General features: G+C 32.3%; 2 protein-coding genes across 3 annotated transcripts; one reads left to right on the top strand and one right to left on the bottom strand.

The window, feature by feature from the left end:
• Positions 1-12,023: 12,023 nt before the first annotated feature.
• On the top strand, positions 12,024-18,033 carry LOC107418195 (uncharacterized). Of its 2 annotated transcripts, XM_016026873.4 has the most exons (13): positions 12,024-12,289; positions 12,670-12,698; positions 12,812-12,914; positions 12,999-13,170; positions 13,485-13,670; positions 13,899-14,062; positions 14,372-14,648; positions 14,797-15,011; positions 15,233-15,331; positions 15,415-15,941; positions 16,257-17,026; positions 17,102-17,300; positions 17,609-18,033. In XM_016026873.4, the coding sequence occupies exons 1-13, from the start codon at positions 12,118-12,120 to the stop codon at positions 17,768-17,770; spliced, it is 3,075 nt and encodes a 1,024-aa protein (XP_015882359.3). In that variant the 5' UTR covers positions 12,024-12,117; the 3' UTR covers positions 17,771-18,033. The 2 variants fall into 2 exon arrangements, with proteins under 2 accessions (XP_015882359.3, XP_060670509.1); XM_060814526.1 differs by lacking the exon at positions 13,485-13,670.
• A 2,389-nt stretch (positions 18,034-20,422) lies between these two features.
• LOC107435597 (protein FAR1-RELATED SEQUENCE 9-like) lies at positions 20,423-22,456 on the bottom strand. Its single transcript, XM_060814942.1, has 4 exons — positions 22,256-22,456; positions 21,015-22,100; positions 20,802-20,876; positions 20,423-20,500 (listed from the first exon to the last, which is right to left on the bottom strand). The coding sequence occupies exons 1-4, from the start codon at positions 22,454-22,456 to the stop codon at positions 20,423-20,425; spliced, it is 1,440 nt and encodes a 479-aa protein (XP_060670925.1).
• Between the last annotated feature and the right edge of the window lie 4 nt (positions 22,457-22,460).

The following is a 22,460-nucleotide window of genomic DNA, read 5'->3' as shown; positions in this document are numbered from 1 at the left end:
AATCCAAAATTTGGAACAAATAACACTAGAACTTCAGTCAATCCAGAATTTGGAACAAACAAAGCCAAAACTCTATCATTTCTGAATTTGAAACAAATAACACCAAACCTCGATCAATCCATAATTTGACACGACTAAAGCTAGAACCAATAGCAATCAAGAACTTAATAATACCTATATTCAAAACTTCTTAAAATCCTTTATTTATAAATCATATACTATGTAAAGACCATTACGGTAGTAGCATCGGTTTGTCATAAAAAACTATGCAAAGTCTGGATTTCGGCGGCCCTATTTTAGAACCTTCATCAACCAACAATGGCAACCCTGAATCAACATCTGTATCAATAAAATTCTTAACCCAAGTACCTCTGAAGCTCAATTCTGAAACAATCAACCACCTCCTTTTTAGCGTCACAACATCTTCCTCACCTTTTCTTTGCCATATGACATGCGATGTGATGAAAAATAAGAATCTCACGGTCAGATAACAATATTTTTGAATATCCGATAATCCTTGAGCAATTGCAGGACAAGTTTTGGTATATAAAACACCTATATTAATCCAAAATTAGAAACAAGCAAAGCTAGAACCTCAATTAATCCAGAATTTGGAACAAATAAAGCCAGAACCAATATCAATCTAGAACTTAATAATGCCTATGTTCAAAACTCCTTAAAAGCCTTTATTTGTAAATCATATACTACGTAAAGACCATTCTGGTAGTAGCCTCGGTTTTGTCATCAAAAACTATGCAAAGTCTGGATTTCGGCAGTCCTATTTTAGAACCTTCATCAACCAACAATGGCAACTCTGAATCAACATCTATATCAATAAAAGTCTTAACCCAAGTACCTCTAAAGCTCAATTCTGAAACAATAAACCACCTCCTTTTTAGGGTCACAACTTTTTCCTCGCCTTTTCTTTGCCATATAACATGAGATGTGATGAAAAGTAAGAATCTCACTGTCAGATAACAATATTTTTGAATATCCGATAAGCCTTGAGCAATTGCAAGACAAGTTTTGGTATATAAAGCACCTATATTAATCCAAAATTAGAAACAAACAAAGTTAGAACATTATCAATCCAAAATTTGGAACAAATAACACTAGAACTTCAGTCAATCCAGAATTTGGAACAAACAACGCCAAAACTCTATCATTTCTGAATTTGAAACAATTAACACCAAACCTTAATTAATCCAGAATTTGAAACAAGTAAAGCCAGAACCAATATCAATCTACAACTTAAAAATGCCTATGTTCAAAACTCTTTAAAAGCCTTTATTTGTAAATCATATACTACGTAAAGACCATTCTGGTAGTAGCCTCGGTTTGTCATCAAAAACTATGCAAAGTTTGGATTTCGGCGGCCCTATTTTAGAACCTTCATAAACAAACAATGGCAACCCTGAATCAACATCTGTATCAATAAAAGTCTTAACCCAAGTACCTCTAAAGCTCAATTCTGAAACAATCAACCACCTCCTTTTTAACGTCACAACATCTTCCTCACCTTTTATTTGCCATATGACATGCAATGTGATGAGAAATAAGAATCTCACGTTCAGATAACAATATTTTTGAATATCCGATAAACCTTGAGCAATTGCAGGACAAGTTTTGGTATATAAAACACCTATATTAATCCAAAATTAGAAACAAACAAAGCTAGAACATTATCAATCCAAAATTTGGAACAAATAACACTAGAACCTCAATCAATCCAGAATTTGGAACAAATAAATCCAAAACTCTTATCATTTCTGAATTTGAAACAAATAACACCAAACCTTAATCAATCCAGAATTTGAAACAAGTAAAGCCAGAACCAATATCAATCTAGAACTTAATAATACCTATATTCAAAACTTCTTAAAATCCTTTATTTATAAATCATATACTATGTAAAGACCATTCCGGTAGTAGCATCGGTTTGTCATAAAAAACTATGCAAAGTCTGGATTTTAGCGGCCCTATTTTAGAACCTTCATCAACCAACAATGGCAACCCTGAATCAACATCTGTATCAATAAAAGTCTTAACCCAAGTACCTCTGAAGCTCAATTCTGAAACAATCATCCACCTCCTTTTTAACGTCACAACATCTTCCTCACCTTTTCTTTGCCATATGACATGCGATGTGATGAAAAATAAGAATCTTACGGTCAGATAACAATATTTTTGAATATCCGATAAACCTTGAGCAATTGCAGGACAAGTTTTGGTATATAAAACACATATATTAATCCAAATTTAGAAACAAACAAAGCTAGAACATTATCAATCCAAAATTTGGAACAAATAACACTAGAACTTCAGTCAATCCAGAATTTGGAACAAACAAAGCCAAAACTCTATCATTTCTGAATTTGAAACAAATAACACCAAACCTCGATCAATCCATAATTTGACACGACTAAAGCTAGAACCAATAGCAATCAAGAACTTAATAATACCTATATTCAAAACTTCTTAAAATCCTTTATTTATAAATCATATACTATGTAAAGACCATTACGGTAGTAGCATCGGTTTGTCATAAAAAACTATGCAAAGTCTGGATTTCGGCGGCCCTATTTTAGAACCTTCATCAACCAACAATGGCAACCCTGAATCAACATTTGTATCAATAAAATTCTTAACCCAAGTACCTCTGAAGCTCAATTCTGAAACAATCAACCACCTCCTTTTTAGCGTCACAACATCTTCCTCACCTTTTCTTTGCCATATGACATGCGATGTGATGAAAAATAAGAATCTCACGGTCAGATAACAATATTTTTGAATATCCGATAATCCTTGAGCAATTGCAGGACAAGTTTTGGTATATAAAACACCTATATTAATCCAAAATTAGAAACAAGCAAAGCTAGAACCTCAATTAATCCAGAATTTGGAACAAATAAAGCCAGAACCAATATCAATCTAGAACTTAATAATGCCTATGTTCAAAACTCCTTAAAAGCCTTTATTTGTAAATCATATACTACGTAAAGACCATTCTGGTAGTAGCCTCGGTTTTGTCATCAAAAACTATGCAAAGTCTGGATTTCGGCAGTGCTATTTTAGAACCTTCATCAACCAACAATGGCAACTCTGAATCAACATCTATATCAATAAAAGTCTTAACCCAAGTACCTCTAAAGCTCAATTCTGAAACAATAAACCACCTCCTTTTTAGGGTCACAACTTTTTCCTCGCCTTTTCTTTGCCATATAACATGAGATGTGATGAAAAGTAAGAATCTCACTGTCAGATAACAATATTTTTGAATATCCGATAAGCCTTGAGCAATTGCAAGACAAGTTTTGGTATATAAAGCACCTATATTAATCCAAAATTAGAAACAAACAAAGTTAGAACATTATCAATCCAAAATTTGGAACAAATAACACTAGAACTTCAGTCAATCCATAATTTGGAACAAACAACGCCAAAACTCTATCATTTCTGAATTTGAAACAATTAACACCAAACCTTAATTAATCCAGAATTTGAAACAAGTAAAGCCAGAACCAATATCAATCTACAACTTAAAAATGCCTATGTTCAAAACTCTTTAAAAGCCTTTATTTGTAAATCATATACTACGTAAAGACCATTCTGGTAGTAGCCTCGGTTTGTCATCAAAAACTATGCAAAGTTTGGATTTCGGCGGCCCTATTTTAGAACCTTCATAAACAAACAATGGCAACCCTGAATCAACATCTGTACCAATAAAAGTCTTAACCCAAGTACCTCTAAAGCTCAATTCTGAAACAATCAACCACCTCCTTTTTAACGTCACAACATCTTCCTCACCTTTTATTTGCCATATGACATGCGATGTGATGAAAAATAAGAATCTCACGTTCAGATAACAATATTTTTGAATATCCGATAAACCTTGAGCAATTGCAGGACAAGTTTTGGTATATAAAACACCTATATTAATCCAAAATTAGAAACAAACAAAGCTAGAACATTATCAATCCAAAATTTGGAACAAATAACACTAGAACCTCAATCAATCCACAATTTGGAACAAATAAATCCAAAACTCTTATCATTTCTGAATTTGAAACAAATAACACCAAACCTTAATCAATCCAGAATTTGAAACAAGTAAAGCCAGAACCAATATCAATCTAGAACTTAATAATACCTATATTCAAAACTTCTTAAAATCCTTTATTTATAAATCATATACTATGTAAAGACCATTCCGGTAGTAGCATCGGTTTGTCATAAAAAACTATGCATACTCTGGATTTCAGCGGCCCTATTTTAGAACCTCCATCAACCAACAATGGCAACCCTGAATCAACATCTGTATCAATAAAAGTCTTAACCCAAGTACCTCTGAAGCTCAATTCTGAAACAATCATCCACCTCCTTTTTAACGTCACAACATCTTCCTCACCTTTTCTTTGCCATATGACATGCGATGTGATGAAAAATAAGAATCTTACGGTCAGATAACAATATTTTTGAATATCCGAAAAACCTTGAGCAATTGTAGGACAAGTTTTGGTATATAAAACACATATATTAATCCAAATTTAGAAACAAACAAAGCTAGAACATTATCAATCCAAAATTTGGAACAAATAACACTAGAACTTCAGTCAATCCAGAATTTGGAACAAACAAAGCCAAAACTCTATCATTTCTGAATTTGAAACAAATAACACCAAACCTCGATCAATCCATAATTTGACACGACTAAAGCTAGAACCAATAGCAATCTAGAACTTAATAATACCTATATTCAAAACTTCTTAAAATCCTTTATTTATAAATCATATACTATGTAAAGACCATTACGGTAGTAGCATCGGTTTGTCATAAAAAACTATGCAAAGTCTGGATTTCGGCGGCCCTATTTTAGAACCTTCATCAACCAACAATGGCAACCCTAAATCAACATCTGTATCAATAAAATTCTTAACCCAAGTACCTCTGAATCCCAATTCTGAAACAATCAACCACCTCCTTTTTAGCATCACAACATCTTCCTCACCTTTTCTTTGCCATATGACATGCGATGTGATGAAAAATAAGAATCTCACGGTCAGATAACAATATTTTTGAATATCCGATAAGCCTTAAGCAATTGCAGGACAAGTTTTGGTATATAAAACACCTATATTAATCCAAAATTAGAAACAAAAAAAGCTAAAACATTATCAATCCAAAATTTGGAACAAATAACACTAGAACCTCAATCAATCCAGAATTTGGAACAAATAAAGCCAGAACTCTTATCATTTCTGAATTTGAAACAAATAACACCAAACCTTAATCAATCCAGAATTTGAAACAAGTAAAGCCAGAACCAATATCAATCTAGAACTTAATAATACCTATATTCAAAACTTCTTAAAATCCTTTATTTATAAATCATATACTATGTAAAGACCATTCCGGTAGTAGCATCGGTTTGTCATAAAAAACTATGCAATGTCTGGATTTCGGCAGCCCTATTTTAGAACCTTCATCAACCAACAATGGCAACCCTGAATCAACATCTGTATCAATAAAAGTCTTAACCCAAGTACCTCTGAAGCTCAATTCTGAAACAATCAACCACCTCCTTTTTAACGTCACAACATCTTCCTCACCTTTTCTTTGCCATATGACATGCGATGTGATGAAAAATAAGAATCTCACGTTCAGATAACAATATTTTTGAATATCCGATAAACCTTGAGCAATTGTAGGACAAGTTTTGGTATATAAAACACCTATATTAATCCAAAATTAGAAACAAACAAAGCTAGAACATTATCAATCCAAAATTTGGAACAAATAACACTAGAACCTCAATCAATCCAAAATTTGGAACAAATAAAGCCAAAACTCTTATCATTTCTGAATTTGAAACAAATAACACCAAACCTTAATCAATCCAGAATTTGAAACAAGTAAAGCCAAAACCAATATCAATCTAGAACTTAATAATACCTATATTCAAAACTTCTTAAAATCCTTTATTTATAAATCATATACTATGTAAAAACCATTCTGGTAGTAGCTTCAGTTTGTCATCAAAAACTATGCAAAGTCTGGATTTCGGCAGTCCTATTTTAGAACCTTCATCAACCAACAATGGCAACTCTGAATCAACATCTATATCAATAAAAGTCTTAACCCAAATACCTCTAAAGCTCAATTCTGAAACAATAAACCACCTCCTTTTTAGGGTCACAACTTTTTCCTTGCGTTTTCTTTGCCATATAACATGAGATGTGATGAAAAGTAAGAATCTCACGGTCAGATAACAATATTTTTAAATATTCGATAAGCCTTGAGCAATTGCAAGACAAGTTTTGGTATATAAAACACCTATATTAATCCAAAATTAGAATCAAACAAAGCTAGAACATTATCAATCCAAAATTTGGAACAAATAACACTAGAACCTCAATCATCCAGAATTTGGAACAAATAAAGCCAAAACTCTTATCATTTCTGAATTTGAAACAAATAACACCAAACCTTAATCAATCCAGAATTTGAAACAAGTAAAGCCAGAACCAATATCAATGTAGAACTTAATACCTATATTCAAAACTTCTTAAAATCCTTTATTTATAAATCATATACTATGTAAAAACCATTCTGGTAGTAGCATCGGTTTGTCATTAAAAACTATGCAAAGTCTGGATTTCGGCGGCCCTATTTTAGAACCTTCATCAACCAACAATGGCAACCCTAAATCAACATCTGTATCAATAAAAGTATTCACCCAAGTACCTCTGAAGCTCAATTCTGAAACAATAAACCACTTCCTTTTTAAGGTCACAACATCTTACTCGCCTTTCCTTTGCCATGTAACATGAGATGTGATGAAAAGTAAGAATCTCACAGTCAGATAACAATATTAAGAATCTCACGGTCAGATAACAATATTTTTGAATATCCGATAAGTCTTGAGCAATTGCAAGACAAGTTTTGGTATGTAAAACACCTCTATTAATCCAAAATTAGAAACAAACAAAGCTAGAACTTTGTCAATCCAAAATTTCGAACAAATAACACTAGAACCTCAATCAATCCAGAATTTGGAACAAACAAAGCCAAAACCCTATCATTTCTGAATTTGAAACAAATAACACCAAACCTCAATCAATCCATAATTTGACACGACTAAAGCTAGAACCAATACCAATCTAGAACTTAATAATGCCTATGTTCAAAACTCCTTAAAAGCCTTTATTTGTAAATCATATACAATGTAAAGACGATTCTGGTAGTAGAACCTTCATCAACCAACAATGGCAACCCTTAATTAACATCTGTATCAATAAAAGTCTTAACCCAAGTACCTCTGAAGCTCAATTCTGAAACAATAAACCATCTCCTTTTCAAGGTCACAACATCTTCCTCGCCTTTTCTTTGCCATATGACATGCGATGTGATGAAAAATAAAAATCTCACGATCAAACAACAATATTTTTTAATATTCGATAAGCCTTGAGCAATTGCAAGAGAAGCAAGATTTGGAACCACTTAAACAAATAACATTTAGAATTTAACAAACCAAAAAAAAAAAAAAGGAAAAAAAAAAAAGAAGACAAACTAACATACTAGACCAAAGCTTCTTAGGACAATGGCGTTTCTGGGGATAATGACCTTTCTGCTAGATCGATAGACTCTGCTGATCCATATTGATGGATCCCAAGCCCCCAACCCTGAAATCATGTTCTTTTCCTATTTTTTCTCTTTTTCAGATTTATTTCTAGTTAATATAGGGTTCCAGAGAACAATATATTGTTTTACTGGTGATTCTTCCTCAAAGTCATATCAATATTTTCTTTACTAAAATCAATTGAGATTCTAATAAACCAGATTTTTCAGTAAACCAAATTTCTTACTTCTATTTTTCGTGGAAGTATAACAAAGAATTTCCTCCTCACATGTTCAAAGGTGAGAAGAAAGAAAGAAATTGAAAATGGGCTTTTAACTTCAAAAAGTTCATTTTAAGAACGCACACTCAAAAACAATGAATCTGTGACCAACCACATGAAATTCTTAAGCTATTTTGTGTCTCAATCATATGATATATGGAATTACAGTTGGAGTTTTAGACACTGCGGAAAAAAGTGGAATCCTTGAGGCTAAACTAAAAGGTTCTATACTTTTCTTGAGAAATTAAGATAAATCTGGAACGTTCTACAGAACTTGTATTACTAGAATACTTGATTTTTTGGATGTGTTATAAATGAAAGACCAATCCCTTTATATAGAGAGTTTTGCACATAATACAAAGGTTTACAACTTTTTAGATATATACACATGTCATTCACCTAACCTAGGATCTAGATACTTCTAGATTTATCATGGAGTATTCTAGAGATATTTTATTTTACAAGACTAGGATTAGTACAATTTTGTGTTTAGTTTTGACCAATATTTTTCTTTGTTGAAGTTGTTATATTGCAGTATCAACTTGCTGAAATTGATAGTGTATAATAGCTATTATATCTGGTAAAGGTCTCATGGTGGTTGCACATTGCCCCTTATTATTGAAATTTTATCTTCTTTTCTTTATTTATTTAATTTTTTTTTTATAGAAAACTACAAGAAAGTTGTGAATCCATTATCTATCCCTGACATAAATTTCTTTCCCTTAGGTTTCACGGTTGAAAATATATGAATTTATTTAAAGAATTTCCCTTTCACTAATCTTGAGCCATTCTCATAATATTTTCCCCTTTCATATCTGGTGAGAAATTTGGTCATCCACACTCACACACACAATAACGGTCAACTCACTAATGGCTCTTATTTATCTTAATAAAGGTATATTCAATCTAGAGTTTAAAGGATTTTAAAAGTTTTTAAAAATTTAAAGGTATTCGATTTAGATTTTAAAAAAGTTTATACAAATCCAATGATATTCAATTCAAATTTTAATAGATTTTATAAAAGTTTATTAAAATCTAGATATATTCAATTAGAACTTTGTAAAATTCTTTTGAAATCTAATGGTATTCAAAAAATTATTGATTTTAAAAGATTTTAAAAAATAATGGATTTTAAATGATTTTAACAGTGAAACTGTAAAGAAAATTGTCAATACAAAATCCAACTTTAATCCTAAAGATTTTGTTAGATTTTTATAAATTGTTTATGAAATCTATGGAATTCCATTACAATACATTAAATCCTTTAAAATCTGTAATTCATTTTAAATCCTTTAAAATCTATAATTCATTTTAAATCCATTAAATTCTAAATTGAATATACTCATTCTACAACATAGTTTTTTTTTTATTTTTTTTTTGGGAGGGGGTGAAATTATTATGCAATATAGTTGGATCCACAAGTAAGGATCAATTTCTCCATTAAACATTATATATAGTTAATCAATTGCATAATTTAGATTGCGGGATGAGTGGTTGGTTCACAACCATCACGCATACAATCTAAGATATCTTTGTAGTCCTTTGTAATGGTGAAAAAGCATCTCTCCATAACTGCTCTCCTTGTATTCCAACAGCACAGATATGTGATCGGAGGATGTCATTTTGATATATGGGTGTCATAGTTATGTGTATGGCCAAAAAATGCAATAAAATGCGATATCAACCTTGCATTTTTTTCCAAAGCTTCTCCAAGCGTTCCCTTCCCAGTGGCTGTTCTAAGTCTTACTGGGCATAACAGTAATCAGATGAATACCAAAGGACACGGTGAGCTGCAAAAATCAACCATGGTTGTTTTTGTCTATCTGCCGATGCAGTGCATTTCTCATTCCACTTGTACTGTTCTACTCCCGCCCTAAAGTCATTTTCACGGTCTGTTATACAGAAATGGAACATACTATAATCAGTAGAGTGCCTACGTAGTCAAAGAAATACATCTTATTTGTGTTCTTAGATTGATCTGGCTCAGTAGGCATGTGCTTGATTTCAAAGAAAATGTGGGAAATCAACAGCTTCATTCCAAGGAAAAAACTATGGCCTATTAGGTGCCATGGTCGTTCAACATGTTATTATATATATGACCAAGAAAGCTTTTAGTAGTGATATAATTAATGCTTGAAATTATTGAAACAGTAGTGAAATTTACGAAAACTTAGCTCGGCTCTCAGCTGGAACATAGTACATAGTCTGAGCCAGCAAACCACATTCCCCACCTGAACCCACACCGTCATAGTAGGAATCCTGATTTTGGCCACTCACTTCCTGGTTACCTTGTCAAGAACCAAATCTAGATTCGCCAACCAGTATCATCAAAAAGTAACACCTCAACCTAGCAGGGCGAAACATGCATTAATATTGACCAATATTTTTCACACAAATTTAACGTTGCAATTATATAAGGCTTGGTTGATGAAATTGCCTCCACTTGTGATGGAAATTGGTCCCACTGAGATAAACCGATTTGCATATGGTAAATCTCCAATGTGGAAAATTGTCATAGTTTATGAAGTCTTTGATGAGTTGGTCTCTAGTGCAAAGTGAACTTGGCTAATATTCACCATACTCATTTGAACCGTCTTGCTTTGCCTGAAAGACATAAACAGGAAATGTTTAATCTTATATCTGCAAATCAAGCACAGCAACTCTAGCAACTATTGCCAAGCACCTGAACTTTATGCCAGTATCCATAAACTTGAGCATTAGTGTAAGTCAATCTAAGTACACATTCCATAACGTATATGTACAATATAAAATCTATGAGCGATGTCAGGCTCAGTAATAATAGGTTATCACCGTAATTACAGCAAAATTGCATTTTATGCCATAGTATAAGGTGAGTAGCAAACTACTAACTAATACTAATAGAAAATGAATAAATTTGACTTTTGTCAATAATACCTTCCCATGTCACCCAAATACTATAACAAGCTATAGCGATTTCTGTCCAGGATATGGGGATGATTTGGATGAATAAAGTCTGCTCCAGACCACTGAAGTACCCAACCACCTGGTAAACGATGTCCCAACCAATAACCTTTCTGAAAAACCATGATATGCCACATATCATACAACTTATAGTGTATGCACCGAAATGATAGAATCTCCAAATGCATACACGGTGTTTGGCCACAAATCACTCAGGAAACTAGTGCGTATGAAACCAGGATCGTGATAGCAACTGTCCTTGCAGGTCCACGTAGACTCAGATCAAAACATTCAGAAGTTGGTCATATTCCTTTGCACCAATAAACTATATGTTAATCTGGGGGTCTAATTACGATTATCATAGTGGTTTTTCTTTCGGGGGTCCTAATTAGGATTATTACAGTGGTTGTGGACAAGTATTTTGGAAAAATTTTATATATAATATTGAGATCAAAGTTTTTTATACAAATATTGTCCACAACCACTATAATAATTCTGATTTTACCAACCAATAATTAAGATTATCATTGATTTAGTATCTGATTCAGTTATTATATATCAAAATTTCACTATTTATTGTCTTTAACAATGAGCAAAGAAAATCATATTAAGAATTATAACGAAAGTACATAGAAAAATGTCTATTAGCATAAACAGTTTGCTAAGATATCAATGTGAGAATTTACGGGACTTCTAACGATCTCTTCGATTTTGTTATTTGATGAGAAATAAAATTTGCAAATGTAGAATTTTTTCTTCTTCTTTTTTCCCCTTTTATTTTAGTATGGTACAATTTAAATCTTAACTTTTTAAATTCATCCTATTGAACCCTTTATTTTTTATTGGAGCAAATTGAACATTTTATAAACTTTTAATAATCATAATTCTTAACTACTAATGCACTTATGAAGTATGAATTGGGACCTTTTTTTTAGTTTTTTTTTTTTAAAAAAAAAAAAAACCTTTTTTTTTTAGTTTTTACACAACATAAATTAACTGTAAGATTTTAAACATAATTTTTTGTAGACTGATATTAAGAAATTTTTTTTTTTTTAAATAGAGAGTTTTTTCTTTTTTCTTTTTCTTTTTTTTTTTTTTTTTTTTTGGTGGTAAAATAGAGGGTTAATCTGGTGGGTTTTTAAATCGAGGATCTAATGATATTAGAAGTATCAAGTGTAATTAATCAAAATAAATAAATAAATAAAACGAACAAAAAAATTGCTTGCTTTTGGAAACAGAAATTTTGCTGCCAGAGAACAAGTTTCTGAGACCGAGCATGGAGGAGGAAGACGGAGCAAAGAGAAAGAGAGAAGTAGAAGCACAAGTCCTTGAGAAGGTCGGAGAAGTAATCTCCGGCATAAACAAGGCCAAACACGTCGACCAAGTCATTTGCGCGCTTCACTCCATCGCTAACCTCCTTTTTCCTCTCGATACCTCTCTTCTCTCAGGTCTCATTCTCAATCTCCCGCTTCTCACTTCTTCGCTTTACTATCTTTTTAATGGTTTTAACCGTAGCTTTTTGTGAACAAAAATTTCAAGATTTCTGAGTTTGTGATACCGGTTGTTTGGTTGCTGAGAAATCGTATAATAATAGTTTTTTCTTTTTTTTTTTTTTGCTTTGTTTACTAAATAACCGACAAAACTGGTAAAATTTTTCTTTCTTTAATTAAATTTTTGGGAACAAAATCAGCGGGAAAATGTTCTGTGTAGTTTCTTTTAATATATAGAGTTTGGAAAGATCATATATTTCAATTCTAATTCGAACATGTATAGTTTTTGCTGTGTAGATTTTGATGGAAAAACTGAAAAACGAATTGTGAAATTTCAGGTAGTATTGATAAGCGGTACAGAGAGCAGGTGTGCTTTCAGATTGATTCATGGACATTCGAAATCTCGCAAGCAATTCTGTTTGTAGTTTTATGTTCATTTTCGATTCCATGTCTTTTATACTTGTGTTTGTGCTTTTACAGGTACTTAGTGCCAAGGTTCCCACAGCAGATGAGAGAACAGAGTGGTGGCAGGCATTCTACAGAGGAGCTGCATTTCCTTCAATTGCTCGCGTCCTTTTGCGTGGTAAATTTCTTTGATGATATTCTTGTTTCATGAATTCTGACTTTAAGGCTTCTTATGTCCTGTATAAATTTCTGTAATATGCAGATGTTGCTTCCAATTGGCTTGCTTGTTTCCCCTTTTCGGCTCGTAAACATGTCTATGATGTGTTTTTCGTCAATGGGCTTGCATCCGAGGTTGTTCAGACCTTAGTTCCTTGTCTACAGCAGAGTGGAAGTGATGATGTTGATGTTAATGCTATCAACTCCAATGCTGAAAGGTATGCATGAGATATTGATTTAATGCTGCTCCTTGAATTCACAATTGTATTTGGTAAACATACTTTGAGTAGCCGAAGTTATCTGGTGCAAATACCTTTCTTTTTTTTATGCTGATGCAGTCCTATGTTTTGAACGTGCTTCTATTCTTATTGTGGCAAATGTGTGAGAGAGTCATGCTATAGGCATTGCATTGTATGAATGGAACAGAAATGTTCAATAATTTCACTATTTTAGTATATGCTTTTGTGATATATAATTTGAAGCATAATAAATATCTAACTTTCAGTCTCATTTTTATTTTATCACTACCAAGGTTACTCGTACTCTGCTTGCTTGAAAATGATGGGGTGCTGCAGATGGCAAAGGAATTTGGTGGTTCTGGCCATTCTCAAAATTCTTCCCGTGATTATTTCAAGCCAGCTTTATCTAGGGTAGCACAGATTGTCACATCTGTACCTGACAAAGCACGATTAAGAGCCCCAGCCTCACTTTCATCACAGTATCCTTTTTATCTTAAGTGCTTAACTGTGTGGGTTCGTGTATTTTGGTGCTTGAGATTTTGCTTTCACATGTTTTGGCTAAGATGATAAACAGAGTTGTGTTCTGTTATAAACTTTCTGGCTTTCTGTTAACTGTCATTGAGATGGAGTTAGTGATATGATATTTATCATGTCAAACTTTTATTATTGCTTCCTTTATTTGTTTATTCCTCACCAGATTACCATAGTTTGTTCTTCAAACAGATTACCATACAGCTTCTTTCTCTAGCAGAAGAACGCAATATGAATCTATTGAATAAAGGAGCCATTTCAGATAAAAATGACATGGATGGTACCTTGTTGTTATTTGTTGGTGAAATATTTGCACGTATCTGTCGACGTGGATCTGTAGGTAACTATTATAACCTAACATAATGGAAAATCCTTACATTTAATCTATGCATTTACACAAAAAATATATATATTTATATATATATATATACACTTTTGCTAGAAAGAAATGAATTCTAGTTCTGCTACTTCTTTTCTGAAAAAGTCACTCTTCCATACAAGTTACTCATATCCATCAAATGGAGGAGCCACTCATGTTTTCTCAATTAATATTGTACTGAGATTAATATTGGTTGGGAATTTTCTTGCTTTGTCCTGTCAAGAAGGATGCCTGGAAATTTCAACCAAAGTGTTTTTCTTTTTTCTGCAGATGTGCTTTTAAGCGAAATAACCCCAAGGATCATTACACAAGTCCGGAGCTTATTATCATCAACTGTTAATCTACTTCTCTCTGATGATTTTGAGTCGAACCCTAGTTCCCAATTTTGGTTGAATTTAATGCAAGCAATCAAAGATTCATATGCTGTAGAAAGAATGTCTGAGCAGCTTTTGCAGAACCTTGCAACTGGATCTGCAAGTGATGTTGAAGCTTACTGGATTCTTTGGTTACTTTTTCATCGAATTTTTGAACATCAGCCTTCAATAAGGTCAGTGAGCGTAGTTATCTTTTTTTTTTTTCCCCCCTTTTTTTTCCACCACTCTTATGATCAAGTGGACAGTTGTCACCCCTTAGTGTTATGACCAAGTGCTACTAATAACTTCTTTTGGTAGTTTTGACGTTTCCTTTCCTGTCAGGTCCATGTTTGTTGACAAATTTTTACTTTGGAAAGTATTTCCTGTTCGTAGCCTGCGATGGATCCTTCAATTTTCTGTGCTTGAATGCCCACCTGTTGCAAATTCACTTTCAAAAGGTCATAAGACCCGCAATTTCTTGGAGACCTTGCAGCGTCTGGTAGCTGTCTGGTCTAAAAGGGAATTTGTGCAAACAGCCACCATGGAGCAGCAAACTTGTATCCTTTCTCATTCCTTTATTCTGAAGCTACTAGTAGTGTTTACAGGATTATTGCTAGTTTTTGGTAATTCTATAATGGGGTAAGTTGTAGGAGCTTCAATAGTAGTTATAACAAACATATTCCAGCCTATTCTGCAAGACTTTCTGTTGCTTTAAAAAGGCTTTAATCCTCTTTGCACTTCTTTTTGGATTCTGTTGCCCCTTAATCTTGTAATTTAGATGTATCTGCAGCTGTTGGCCTCTCCCTGGAGATGACGTCTAAAGAGGAACTAGATGAGGCTAAGGATGTGATGCACTCGATTCTTCAAGGAGTCGGCTGTAATTTTCTTCTTCCTTACTCTTAATAAGTATCTTGCAATGTGACTGGTTTGTATTTTATAACTTCGTCTTTCTGCTGGCAGGTAGGTTGGAGAGCCCTAATCATTTAGTTCGAAAAACGGCCAGCAATGTTGCTTTAATGTTCTCTAGAGTTATTGATCCAAATAATCCTCTATACCTTGATGACAGCTGCATTGGGGAGACTATTGACTGGGAGTTGGGGTTGATTAACTCTAAGGAAAGGACTCTGGGAACCACTGATTCTTCCAAGAAAGCTATTGATGTTAAAACATCTGCTACCATAATGCTGGAAAAGGACTTGAACTACACAGCAGATGATGGGAGAGGCACTAAATTTAAGAGTAAAACTAAGAAAGTATCTGAATATAAGTTTGTTGATCCAGATGAGATTATTGATCCAGTTACTCTAAACTATGAATCAATCTCTGACAAAGATGACAATGATAATGATAGTGAGAATTCAGATACCTCGAGTGACTCCTCTTTACAACCATATGACTTGTCTGATGATGACACAGATTTAAAAAGAAACTTTTCACATTTAGTTGATGTGGTTGGGGCATTACGGAAACCTGATGATGCTGAAGGGGTAAGTCATCTTTATTTATTTATCATTTTTGTTTCCAAATTTTCTTCCATGAATATACTTTTTATCTTCATTTTTTGGTATTCTGAGCTATTTGAGGCAACTTGTCCGATCCCTTTTGGTAAGCATTTTGTACAAGCTGGGATAATAGCATTCCTTTTTGTAAGCCAATAAAACATTTGGGAAGAAATAGCTAAGACATAAATTGTTGGATTACCCAGTTTAATTGGATATGATGCAACTCCATGCAGTTCATCCAGTTATTTGTGCCGAAAAAAGTTATGTTTTTTAGATAGTTACACTTGCATTATATTGCAGGTGGAGAAGGCTCTAGATGTTGCTGAAAAACTTGTGCGAGCATCACCTGATGAACTGAGGCATGTAGCAAGTGATCTTGTCCGTACTCTTGTACAGGTTCGTTGCTCTGACTTGGCTGTAGAAGGTGAGGAAGAATCAGCCGAAGACAAGAGGCAAAAAACATTGGTTGCTTTGCTTGCCACATGTCCTTTTGAATCCCTTGAAACTTTAAATAAACTACTATATTCACCTAATGTTGATATCAGTCAACGGATAATGATACTCGATGTCATGACCAATGCTGCTCAGGAGCTTGCTTATGCTAAAACTCTGAAATCAAAACATCAGACCAGGGCCCTCATATCAACCTTATCAGAGACACAAGCCTGGTTTTTGCCTAGTGACATAGGGCCTCCAGGAGCTGGTTCCTGGAAAGAGATTTCAGAAACAGGAACGTTACTAAACTGGTCAAATCGTTACGAGAGGGAACTTCCTTCAAAACCTGGTCAGATCAAAAAAGGAAAAACACGCAAATGGAACCTACGAACATCAAATATGCAAAACAATCAAATAGAATGGTCTCAAAATAAGTTTCCAATGTATGCAGCAGCATTTATGCTGCCTGCCATGCAGGGCTTTGATAAGAAAAGGCATGGTGTTGACTTGCTTGATAGAGATTTTATTGTCTTAGGGAAACTCATCTACATGCTTGGTGTTTGTATCAAATGCGTGGCCATGCATCCAGAAGCATCTTCACTGGCCCCTTCTCTTCTAGATATGCTTAGCTCAAGGTAATAAACTGAAAAACAGCATAATCTGTGCCCAAAAAACTCTGTACTGATTGCCTTGGTTTTAACATTATGTAGGGCCATATGCCATCACAAAGAAGCCTATGTTAGAAGAGCAGTCCTTTTCGCAGCTTCATGCATATTGGTGTCTCTACATCCCTCTTCTGTAGCATCTTCCTTAGTTGAAGGAAATCTTGAAATTTCGAAAGGGCTTGAATGGATTCGCAGTTGGGCTCTTCATGTGGCTGAATCAGACACAGATAGAGAATGCTATACGGTAAGCAAGTAATTCTATCCATAAAGGTCCAGAATTTAAAATTTATGCATGTTTTTCATTTTTACTTAGCTTTCTAATTATACTACTGCTTATTTTATTAGTTATAAGAACAGCTTTACAGGAAACCATTTCTTGACCATTATCAGAGCTTACATTTATTTTCATATCACCTTGTTTTCTTTTATTGCCTTCTATTGCCTGATACAGACTCAAAATTATGCTGATATACTTATATTTTTTTGAAAAATCTATATTTGATTCATTTGCTTTACTATTATAAGGTCCTAATATACATATTAAAATTTCAGATGGCTATGACATGTCTCCAACTTCATGCCGAGATGGCCCTCCAAGCTTCAAGATCGCTAGAGTCATTAGAAAGTACATCCAAGGTAGAAAATATTGGTCTTCCTTCCCATCTATCCAAGGGAACCATTAAAATCCCCTTCTCTAGTGGAACAATTTTATAAATTGAATATTTACCCCAAAAAAAAAAAAAAAATTTTGACAAATTGATCGTGGTCTTAAAAAGGAAATCCATTACTTGTGAGCTCTTTTGTACAGACCATAGCCTCGTTGTCTAGGTTTTGTGTTTTCCTTTCCATTTTCTTTTTTCCATGTTCAGTTTTTTGGGCACATTGGAAGCTGGCCCTCTTTCATGTCCATGTATATTTATTGTTGTGTTGTATCCGATAGCAAGTGGGACATAGCCCAAAAATGGTATCTTCTTATCCTTTTTCCTTTACAAGCTGAATTGCTAATTGGCCAACTCAGCGTTAGAATACTGCCACGTGGATTTGAATTGTTCCACCTAGGTTTAATATAACTTGTAAATCAACTTAAATTGGATAAATCATTTCTTCACAATCTTAACTTACCAGCAAATTATTTTCTTGTCGATCATAAATTAGTTTATACGTTATGATCAAATTAACTGACCAAGAGCATAAAATTAAAAGATTTTTCAACCTAATTCAATATGGCAATCCTGGAAGTTTCCAATCTGACAAGAGATTTGTAAAGAGAGAGCAGGTAAGTTGAATATTCCAATTATTAAAAAAAAAAAAAAAAAAAAAAACCTTGATCATGAAACAATCTATCCACTTCCCTTTCTATACCAAATTCCTTTCCCTTTCTATACCAAATTCCTCTTTTTTCCAGATTCAATTAGTTTTCTATGTCGCTACATATATATAGCTACTCTTGCAGTCATACAATATGCTTTTATACATAATATATATTTTCATATGATCAGATACGTGCTTATTAAGATTGCATGGAATGGTACAATTTCAATGTACATATTTGATCCAATGTATATATATGTGTAGCAAAAACCCAAAAAAAAAAAAAACAATTTTAAGTCAATCTAGCTACCCAAAGTCAATATTCAAGAACATGATTTAAAAACATATTCATAATTATAAGAAAAGAAAAAGAAAAGAAAGAAAAAATAAAAGTCTATCATACATAAATTAAAAAATAAAACAAGAAAAACATATTTGTTAAAAATCATATATAACTGTTATAAAGGGGGGAAAAAAAAAACAATATAATGAATATATAGAAAAATAGAGATAGAGAGACAATAGAGAAGAAACAAAGTTTTTATTAATTTGTGTGACGTACCTTAAGATCCTCTTGTATAGAAAAAGATAAATGTTAGAGTTTACTAATACAAGCAATGGGCCAAATTTCTAATGATCGAGAGAACACAATAGATCTCTTTTCCAAAGTAATGGTTAGAGATCCAATAGTATAAACATTTTAGTAATAGGATTGAGTAATATCTCTATATATAATAATTAATAAAAGAAGGTATAGCAAAAAAATAATTTTTTTCATCCATAATATATTCATCAAAATATTAAATAAATTTATTTATCAAAATAATACATATTAAAATATTATTGATTTAAATATGGATAAATTAATAAATTAAAGAAATAAATAAAATTATTTATTTATTCAATATTTTAGTAACATTAATATTATTATTTTTTCACTCCAAAACTGACCTAAATCTCATAGCTTTGTAATATGCTTCCTTTTTAACACATATTGAAATATATTTGAACATATGTTTAAATTGAATTTATTTATCTATCAAATTTATTTTTTATTGATAAAATAATTTGTTTTTATCCATTGAATTGACAATTAGATTCAAAATCAAAGCATAGACAAGCTTAACTCAACAGGTATAATTATTGTTCTTAATAATTAATAAAAATAAAAATAAAATTATTATTATTTAAAAAAAAAATCCAAACGGGTGAAGGAGATTTTGTCAACATAAGGAGTCTTAACAGGCGGATACAGATCTTTTGTCTCCAAAACTCTGTCCCCAATTCTATCTCACTAATAAAAAATTGACATCTCATTTAAAATACTATCATATATTTTTTTCTATTTTCACGTCTTTCACCGTTAAGTTATACTAACGGAAGCTTTCTTGCGGCTGCAAAACTCCAATTGGACCCACTTTATTAAAATTTAAAAATAAAGTCCTCTACCATTCTTTTTCTTTTCCTTTCTGTTCTTTTTTTTTATAATTATTGTGCCATTCTTGCCGTTCTTCTCCCCTTCAACTATAACTTGTATATTTTTTAATTATTATTATATCAATCGAATCCCACTCATTAAAGTTTCAAAAAAACCCTAAATCATTCTTCTTTTTTTCTGATTTTTTATTTTTTATTTATTTTTTGTGCAATCCCCTGCCAGTCTTCACTCTAACTATTATACCTTTTTTAATTATTATTTTTTTTCCCTACCGTGCAGCAGCAGCAGCCATTAAGGCTTCTTTCTCTATTTTTCTTTCTACCAGGCACTGCAGCAATTTCTTTCTGTTATGTTATATATAAAAAAACATCAATTTACAATTTTAACAAAACACATCTACCATCGAATATAAAAGAATACTTTATTCATCAAAAAAATATATATATATATATATATATATATATAAAAGAATATTATTTTTAACTCTAAAAAAATGTAATAAATGTTTCTAAAGTGCTTTAAATAGTAAAAACAAATGATATAAAATTTATTCTCAATAGTAAAAACAAATAATATAAAACTTATTTTCAATGTTTCTATATCCCTGTGTCAAACTTCTATATATTCTTATTATTATCAATGATATAATTGTCATTGAATCCGAAACATTGGTGTTCTTGGAGGATTGCATGCACCTACAAAAAGACACACAAATACATGTCATTTCCTATAAAAATAATGCAAACTTTAAAATAAAAAAAAAATTTATATATATATATATATATTTGATAATCTTTTGAAATACCTGTTCTAATAGATTCAACATACTTGTATTCTGAATCAAATTTGTTGAAGCAATATGACTACGAACCTAGTATATATAATATTTTAATATATATAAAAAACAAGAAAATAAAATAATATTAATAATTTTTACCATAAAAAAAATAAAGCATGAACCACAAAGATGAAATGTAATTAAAAATATAGTATTACTTGATCACCATGGTATCCAGGCACAATGTTGAATGGCAAGTTTAATAGATCTTGACTATTAAAATTAGAAGAAACCTGCAAGTGAAAATATATGCAAATATATTAAATATTAATATAAATAATGCAGACAAAATTTTGGTTAATAATAATTATAACCGCATTGAATGGAATATTGAAATAACTAAGTTTGTTGAATTGAACATGAATTCTTACATTATTATCTGCTATTTCACTAGCATGTGACTGTTGCTGAGATGGTTCTCCAAGTGCAACATTTTTCTTCTTTCGCACCCTTTCAAGAGCATTTCTTGGCCTTGTAGATTTTCCACGTACTCTTTTCTTATTTTTAATTCCTTTAATCTTCTCACTAGCACTTGGTACGGTTGTAGTCTCTATGATTTTAGAAATGGATTTTCCAATATTATTGTCTTTTAAATATGCATCCACATCTTCTAAAATCTTAGCAAGAGCGGTTCTTGCAATTTTATATGTTTCTTCTGTTTCTGCTGCCTTCGTTGCCACTTGAGTTTGCAATCTCCACAGATCCTTATAACGTCTTGCCAAACTTACTTTAGGGTCTTCATTTATTGTATTTGCAAATACAAATTCAGAATTTCCTAACTTTGCAGATTTTGTCCATCGTTTCAATATATATTGTATAGGAATTTTCTTTATATCCTTTGAAGAAATAACTTTAAGAGCATGGGAGCACAAAATTCCTGTAAACTCAAACTTTCTACAACTGCAAATCACTGTGTTATCAGAAAAATCGTATCTAACAGTATGCTGAAATTGTTTTTTATGATTGGTAAGTTTGTACTCCGTCACTGTCCCAATATGATCAAATATTTGCATAGCACAATCATAAGCCTTACATAACTCATCTTGGAACACCTTGAATACTGTTGGGGTGTAAATACTTGCTGCATCTTTTAGAATTTCAACTGGAAACAATAACGATGGAGTACTTTGAGTCTCTTTGAAATCAGCCTTTAGTTCTTCATAACGACGATCTTCAATTAACCTTTGAAAATGCTCAAAGAACCTCAATAAATTATGTTGATAGCTGACATAATTTTTAATCACATTATTCATACTCTCACTCCGTTGAGTAGTAGTCATATCTGCACAAAAAGTCTCTCTGCCATAAACCAATACCCATTTCTTTCTCAAATCAAACATTCGTATAAGCCAATCATTATCTTTAAGATCATATTTCTCAAGCATTGCATTCCAAGCTAGAAAAAATTCTTGTTCTTCTTCATAATCATATATGCAGCTACTAAAATCTTTGGCAAACTCTCAAAATTTGGCAAAAACTCCACTAAGATGTTTTGCTGCATTTTGATACAAGTGCCATATACACAACCGATGACATGTTTGCGGCCATTGAGAAGTTAATGCTTTTGCCATTGCTGGATCTTGGTTAGTAAGAATAGTTTTTGGCTTTTTACCTGACATTGCTTTACAAAAGTATCAAACAACCAGATAAATGTTTCAGCACTTTCATCGTATAATAATGCAGCTCCAAATATAGTAGTTTGCTTATGGTGATTCACCCCTAGAAACATAGCAAAAGGTCGACCACTTTGATTTTTCCTATAAGTTGTATCAAAGCTAACTACATCACCAAAATGAGAGTACGCAATCATCATTTTT

The sequence above is a fragment of the Ziziphus jujuba genome, chromosome 2 (assembly GCF_031755915.1).
Source record: "Ziziphus jujuba cultivar Dongzao chromosome 2, ASM3175591v1".
Taxonomy (NCBI): Eukaryota; Viridiplantae; Streptophyta; class Magnoliopsida; order Rosales; family Rhamnaceae; genus Ziziphus; species Ziziphus jujuba.
This window is presented reverse-complemented; position numbering and strand designations above follow the sequence as displayed.

Coding starts and splice junctions, on each gene's coding strand:
- LOC107418195 (XM_016026873.4), top strand. CDS start 12,118: ATGGAGGAGGAAGACGGAGCAAAGAGAAAGAGAGAAGTAGAAGCACAA. Junction 15,012..15,232: donor CACCATGGAGCAGCAAACTT/GTATCCTTTCTC, acceptor CTTGTAATTTAG/ATGTATCTGCAGCTGTTGGC. Junction 17,301..17,608: donor CAGATAGAGAATGCTATACG/GTAAGCAAGTAA, acceptor TTAAAATTTCAG/ATGGCTATGACATGTCTCCA.
- LOC107435597 (XM_060814942.1), bottom strand. CDS start 22,456: ATGATGATTGCGTACTCTCATTTTGGTGATGTAGTTAGCTTTGATACA. Junction 22,101..22,255: donor CTTTTGTAAAGCAATGTCAG/GTAAAAAGCCAA, acceptor AAATTTTGAGAG/TTTGCCAAAGATTTTAGTAG. Junction 20,877..21,014: donor GTGAAATAGCAGATAATAAT/GTAAGAATTCAT, acceptor TTTCACTTGCAG/GTTTCTTCTAATTTTAATAG.